The following is a 7500-nucleotide window of genomic DNA, read 5'->3' as shown; positions in this document are numbered from 1 at the left end:
AAAGTTTCAAACCCCTCAAGGCTCAATTGATTCAAATTTCAAGGGATGTCAACAGCTATTTTCATACACGTCAATCTGTTTGACCTGACGCCCGAATTCCTGTTTCTCTTTGGTTGGAAGCAAATGTTCGCTGGGTAAAAATTTTGTCGGGCGAAAGACTGTGCTGGCGCTTCCATGGCAAAACTCTCAACTCTTGACAACTTTTGAATCATCTTCGCCTCATTGCGGATTGTTTAGACACCAAGAGAAAATCTGTTGCATCGCTGTAAAATTTGCATCTCGTTGCTTCAAAAACAACAAGCGGAAGTGGCGAAAGGAAGGCTACGGAAGTTTCTTTCGAAGGTGAATTGGTGGCTTTTTTAATTCAAACACGCTTTAAGATCAAACTGAGAGAAAAATTGCGTTGCACAGCTCACTAAATTATGAGTTGGATGCGAGATCAAGAGCGTTTGTCACGCATATTGCTGGAAGAACTAAAATGCCCGATCTGCCTCGGCGAATTCGTGGAGCCAAAGAGCTTGTCATGTTCCCACACAGTGTGTAGAGAATGCTTATCAAATATGGTACAAGGTGTGGACTTCAGTGGGAATTATTTTGTACGGTGTCCCACCTGTCGCCTCCGCACTGACATTGATTTTCCGGGGGGAATCGACAACCTGCCAACAAACTACATCGTGACAAGCTTGATCTCTGGGAATAACAGAGCCAATGAGATCAAGGAGCTTGAAGACCGCATCAAGAGGGGTAGGCAGGCTTTAAGCGTGAGGAGGGAGTTAATAACAGAGATTGTAGACATGTCAGCGGGTCTGAGCCACCAAAGAGAGCAAGTCGAGGGCGATATCAGACAGCACGCACAGAAAATTGTGCAAATGGTGCGAGACAGTGAGGACAGCATTATACAAGAGTTGAATACGACAGTAGCGAGACAGCAGCGGGAATTAAGACAAAAACGAGAAGTACTGGAAAAAATGACGAGTTGCGCAAACGAAATTTTCCAAGGCATTGAAGAGAAGGTCAACACCTTGCCCACAAGAAAATTAATCGAGGAGAAAAGTTCCATTTTGTCACAACTTGTAGATATTGATGCTATAGAACTGGCAATGGGAATACCAGAAGTGGTAACCATTGCATTCATTCCAAACATCAGCGAAAATGATGTTGAGCACTTAACAGCACTGGGGAGAATAGAAATGAGCGATGCTCAAGACCAATCCGCTTTGGGTCAGGTAGTTCCAGATTATTCAAACGACAATGTACAAATCAGTGCTTTTGGTTCAAGTGGCAATGGCAAAGGGCAATTTATGCTCCCATGGGGTGTGGCTGTTCGCGATGATGGCTGCATAGCAGTGGCTGACCACGTAAACAACCGCATACAAGTGTTTGACAATCAAGGTGTCTTTCTACAAGCTTTTCCCGACAGTGAGACTGAGACCGTTAGACTACCAACTGGAATTGATTTTGACCTCGATCACAACGTGGTCACCTTTGATCGGCAGAACCGGGAGATTAAAGTTCTGGACTCCATGGGGCGGCTAATCAGGAAGATAAGCAAAGATGGAGACTTGAGTGACATGGTGGAGGGGTTATCAATTGATTCCGAGGGGCGGATTATTGTAACTGATGCCTCCACTGAACAAATTTTGGTGTACCACCACAGTGGAAATTTGAGCCTTAAGTTTGGAGCAACTGGAAAAAACAAGTTGGGACGACCATCATGTGCAGTGTTTAACCGTGGTCGCTTTATTGTATCTGACACTTTCAACCACTGCCTCAAGGTGTTCAATCGTCATGGCATCTACCTACAACAGATTGGCAGACCCGGTAAAGAGGCTGGGCAATTTTGTCATCCAAGAGGTCTGGCAGTGGATGCATCAAATAACATCCTAGTTTGTGATTCAGGAAACTGTCGAGTTCAAGTGCTTGACTGTGATGGAAACTTCATCAGGAGTTTTGGCAAGCAAGGTCATGAAGTAGGCAACTTTTCCATGCCATACTCCATTGCCATTGGCAAGCAGAGTGAAGTCATAGTGTCCGATTGCAGTAATGATCGCTTGCAGATCTTCAAATTTCCCTTCCTGTAAACCACTGCATTTTGAATTGCCTTTCTAAAGTTCTCAGAATTATTATTAATAATAAATGTGGTTTGGTAGAACAATTATGGGACCATTTTGAACAATGAAGGAAAACTGGAGATGTAGCAGTTTCCTCCTTGGTGTAAACACATTTGTGTGTTTAAATCTCTGTGCTCTTAGAGCAGATTTACTCAAAAAGGTAGGCATGAAAGTCTCTGGAAATAAGAAAGGTCCAGTGTGGGACAATTGTCCCTCAAAAAGGTCTGTTTTTAGGCCCCCTAACAATTACAAAAACAATAGTTATAAACTTCAAATTCTTTAGGTTGACAACCAAGAGAAAAACAGTACTGAAGTCACAAGTCAGTTAAATGTATCTACACCGTGCAGTAAACTGCAATATATGTCGTTCGAGACTAACGCTAATGACTTAATCACTGTAATAACCGCGCACCGGTGGCTCAGTTGATTGAGCACGGGCTGTCACGCGGGAGGTCGTGAGTTCAACTCCGGCCGGACCAACACTCAGGGTCTTTAAATAACTGAGGAGAAAGTGCTGCCTTTGTAATTACATCTGCAAATGGTTAGACTCTCTAGTCTTCTCGGATAAGGACGATAAGCCGGAGGTCCCGTCTCACAACCCTTCAATGTTCATAATCCTGTGGGACGTAAAAGAACCCGCACACTTGTCGTAAAGAGTAGGGCATGTAGTTCCCGGTGTTGTGGTCTGTCTTCTGTGAATGTATCATGGTTGGGGGGGTAAATGCTCGGAGATATTAGCTACACCAAGCTACTCTAAAAATCCGAGGGTAAATAAAGATATATGATATGATATGATATGATTCTAAACTTATAATGGCTTACGTCACAGTAGCTCGTTAGATTGTGAACATTTTCGTTGTAAGCGGAAGCAGATCGAGAAGCCACCGAGTAACTATACATTTGATATTTAAGACCTTGTTTCTGCTTTGTAATCATTACTTATAATGACGTCCATATTTCTTAGATTTCGAACGCACTCTTCCTCACGTATGCTACTAAATAAAATGGAACTGTGATAAGCCTGCGTTTGAAACCGATGGTGTTAAATGTTACAAAACTTAGTTTTTGGCATCTAAGTAATCATAATATTGTCATTACAGAGTGACCATTTTGTATGAAAAATTCAATCCTTAATTGTCAACTAGACATCTGGGCCCAGTTGTTCAAAAGATGGATAACGCTATATCCACCGCGGGATAAATTGCTATCCATTGGATAGCGCAATTGGTTTCGCTATCCATCGTTTCAACAACTGGGGCCCGTTTCTCAAAAGTCCCGAAACTTTACGGGTCATTTTCGGGTGTCACAATTCCCTTTGTATCTCAAGAACGGAGAGGATTTAACTCGTCAAACTTCACGGTAATTTTTCTTTTTGTTACCTTTAAAACATGTTAAAAGACCGGCTTTCCAAAACAAGCGGTTGGCAGTTTCATAAATGACTTTTCGGGCCCGAAACGTTATCGGGACTTTCGGGAAACGGGCCCCTGGCCCCAGTTTTTCGAAGGCCAGATAACTTTATTCGGTGGGTAAGTCACTATCCAACCGATTCAGTCTGTGCAATGAAGTATGTGCTCACAAAACAGTGGATATGCATACTCGAAGCACATTTAAGTAAAGGCGTGTTCAAAAACCTTTGTCAATGTGTAACGCAAAAAAAAAAAAACATTATTTGTTACACTCTGGATAGCGACTTCGCCATTGGATAAAGTTATACAGCCTATGACCAACTGGGGACTGATGCACAGTAGCTTTCAACTCTTGCATTTGAGAAAAAAAATCAACAAAACTCAATTCCAATTTCATTGACATGAAAACTCAATAAAAGGGTGAAAACAAGTTTACAACATTTGCGATAAAGTTGAGTTACTCTTCCATGACCGTTTAGTCTATTTTCCACTGATGTTGTGTGTTTCCTTAACATTTCCTTTTGGGCAAACCCCTGGTATCTGACTTCCAGAGAAGGACTCCAGGTTTTGTGGCATTGAGATATTAGGAAACTTAAGCAACTGGAAAAGAACATTTCGCGTTCCAGGACAGTGGTTTCTCCCACATTTTTACACCAATCATCTCTAATGGAGAAAAGATACTTGGCAATGTAAATGTGGTTGTGTGAAGACAAGTTAAAAGGAAAAACAGCTCACTTCCGGTTGCCGTCCGCATCTCAAAAACGCGCGTCCTTAAGCTCTCTAATTCTCCGCGGCAACGTAAACTCTGAGGGCGCTCGTCACAAACAGTTCATGCGAGTAATTTGTGACGTCAACACGGATTTGATTTGCTGGGTTATTCTCTACTTGCACACCCCCAAGATTTTGCACGCAATCTCTCCTGGGTCATCAAGTTGTCGTAAGAGAAATCGAAAACAATGCCTATGCAATTTTTTTGGGCGGTAAAAGAGGTGTATTATGGAATTTGTGCAAGTAGAGAAGGGGCCATATCGGGCCAGTTTTTCCACCTTTAGAAGCTGTTAAAAAGCTTTTACGGGAAAAGGTTGTGAAGAAAATTACGTTTGAGACAAACGACGAAAATTATTATAGAGAAAGAGTTTGCCGTGGCCACGGTTGTAAAGGCACCTTAATGGGAAAGGTTTTTGAAGATTTGCCAGGAAGAGTTGAGAGAAGGTCTTTAAAACAGACCTGTGATACAAAAAGCAGAATTATCAATGTTTGCCTCTCCGCTGCGCAGGCTAGGATTTTGATGACATAAAGGGTGCTTACCATTTTCACCCAAGAATCCCGAAAATTCGGTTAAATGTCAAATGTAAAAAAAAAAAAAGAGTCATTTTCCCGAAAATCCGTTTGGAAAGTGTGGAGTATCGGTACGGAATTTCGGAAAGTTTCGTACCTCGTACCATTTTACGGATTGAAAGAGGTATTTATTTGAAGTCCGGGTAATACGCGAAAGATTGAAGTCATGCATCCTCGCAGTTAACCTCAGTTGGTAGAGCATAAACCACTTTCATAAATGGCGACCACTTTTACATTCTTTTGTATTTATTTTAATTAGACCTACTACCCTCATTTTGAAACAAATATTCTTTTGAAATTTGCTCGTTGGAGCGAGGTTAGAAAGGCTTGTTAGCATTAAAACAAAAGAATATTTTGTATTTTAATTTCGTCGGATTGGTCGGTATGCTTATTACCATTATCCAACGGCCACCCAAACAGGAATTTTCCAAGAAATGGTAAGCACACCAAAAACCTCTCTGCCCTCAACTGAGAGACAGAGGGAATTGTGACACTCGAGAAAGGCCTGACAAGTTCCCCGACTTCCGAGAAACGGGTCACTGAACATTCCAGAACAAAACGAGCCTGTGTTAGTTCTGAATGAATTCCAATAACCATTGCTGAGCGAAAAGAAAAAAAGCCTTTCATTTTATTTCAGTTTGTTAACTTTTACTTCACCAATGCCAAAACTATTTTAGTGATCGCAAATACACGTAGACGATTTTTATTTTCGTGACTAATGCAAAACAGTCAAAGACGGTTTTGAACTTCTCAAGGCTCGATTCTTAGAAATTTCAAGTCATGCCAACTACAATTTCCATACAGGTCAACCTGTTTGACATAACGGTGTAACCTTCCTTCTTCGTTGGTAGCAAGTCTCTGGTGGGTTAATTTTAACATTTTGTTCGGTGCTTTGATGACAAAGCTCTCAACTCTTGTCAACTGTTGAATCATCTTCGCCTCATTGCGGATTGTTTCGACACGCAAGAGAAAATCTGTTGCATCGCTTTGCTTCAAAAACAACAAGAGGAAGTGGCGAAAGGAAGGCTACGGAAGCTTCTTTCACGGAAAAGCTCGAAAGTGATTTGGTGGCTCTTTTGATTTGAACACACTTTGAGAGCAAACTGAAAGAAAAATTCCGTTGCACAGCATGTACAAATCATGAGTTGGATGCGAGATAAAGAGCGTTTGTCGCGAATATTGCTGGAAGAACTCAAATGCCCGATCTGTCTCGACGAATTCGTGGAGCCAAAGAGCTTGTCATGTTCCCACACAGTGTGTAGAGAATGCTTATCAAATATGGTACAAGGTGTGGAATTCAGTGGTTACTATTTTGTACGGTGTCCCACCTGTCGCCTCCGCACTGACATTGATTTTCCGGGGGGGATCGACAACCTGCCAACAAACCACATTGTGACAAGCTTGATCTCTGGGAATAACAGAGCCAATGAGATCAAGGAGCTTGAAGATCGCATCACGAGGGACAGGCAGGCTTTAAGCGTGAGGAAGGAGTTAATAACAGAGATGGTAGACAGAAGGTCAGAGGGTCTGAGCCACCAAAGAAAGAAAGTCGAGGGCGATATCAGACAGCACGCACAGAAAATTGTGCAAATGGTGCAAGACAGTGAGAAAAGCCTTATACAGGAGTTGAATACGAGAGTGGCCAGTCAGCAGCGGGAATTGAGACAAAAACGAGAAGTATTGGAAAAAATGACGAGTTGCGCAAATGAAATTCTCAAAGGCATTGAAGAGAAGGTCAACACCTTGCCCACAAGAAAATTAATCGAGGAGAAAAGTTCCATTTTGTCACAGCTTGTAGATATTGATGCTATAGAACTGGCAATGGGAATACCAGAAGTGGTAACCATTGCATTAATTTCAAATATCAGTGAAAATAATTTTGAGCACTTAACAGCACTGGGGAGAATAGAAATGAGCGATGCTCAAGACCAATCCGCTTTGGGACAGGTAGTTCCAGATTATTCAAACGATAATGTACAAACCAGTGCTTTTGGTTCAAGTGGCAATGGCAAAGGGCAATTTATGCTCCCATGGGGTGTGGCTGTTCGCGATGATGGCTGCATAGCAGTGGCTGACCATATAAACAACCGCATACAAGTGTTTGACAATCAAGGTGTCTTTCTACAAGCTTTTCCCGACAGTGAGACTGAGACCGTTAGACTTCCAACTGGAATTGATTTTGACCTCGATCACAACTTGGTCACCTTTGATCGGCAGAACCGGCAGATTAAAGTTCTGGACTCCATGGGGCGGTTAATCAGGAAGATAAGCAAAGATGGAGACTTGAGTGACATGGTGGAGGGGTTATCAATTGACTCCGAGGGGCGGATCATTGTAACTGATGCTTCCACTGAACAAATTTTGGTGTACCACCACAGTGGACATTTGAGCCTTAAGTTTGGAGCAACTGGAAAAAACAAGTTGGGACGACCATCATGTGCAGTGTTTAACCGTGGTCGCTTTATTGTATCTGACACTTTCAACCACTGCCTCAAGGTGTTCAATCGTCATGGCATCTACCTACAACAGATTGGCAGACCCGGTAAAGAGGCTGGGCAATTTCGTCATCCAAGAGGTCTGGCAGTGGATGCATCAAATAACCTCCTAGTTTGTGATTCAGGAAACTGTCGAGTTCAAGTGCTTGA

The 7500-nt window shown here is 42.3% G+C and overlaps 2 protein-coding genes across 2 annotated transcripts in view; one reads left to right on the top strand and one right to left on the bottom strand.

Annotated features, from left to right (window-relative positions):
* The window catches only part of LOC138038194 (myosin heavy chain, clone 203-like), a 36012-nt gene that overhangs the window by 19325 nt on the left and 9187 nt on the right, over positions 1 to 7500 (bottom strand). The window lies entirely within an intron of this gene.
* LOC138048612 (uncharacterized) overlaps positions 287 to 7500 on the top strand; it is a 7624-nt gene continuing 410 nt past the window's right edge. The window contains exons 1-2 of the mRNA XM_068894780.1: positions 287 to 2078; positions 5966 to 7500. The exon at positions 5966 to 7500 is cut by the window's right edge and continues 410 nt beyond it. Coding sequence (XP_068750881.1) covers positions 423 to 2078; positions 5966 to 7500 — 3191 coding nt within the window. The 5' untranslated portion in view covers positions 287 to 422. The remainder of the gene's footprint in view (positions 2079 to 5965) is intronic.

This window comes from Montipora capricornis, chromosome 1, assembly GCF_036669925.1.
Source record: "Montipora capricornis isolate CH-2021 chromosome 1, ASM3666992v2, whole genome shotgun sequence".
In the NCBI taxonomy this organism is placed as follows: Eukaryota; Metazoa; Cnidaria; class Anthozoa; order Scleractinia; family Acroporidae; genus Montipora; species Montipora capricornis.
The sequence above is the reverse complement of the archived record's forward strand: the minus strand, read 5'-3'. Positions and strand labels throughout refer to the sequence as shown.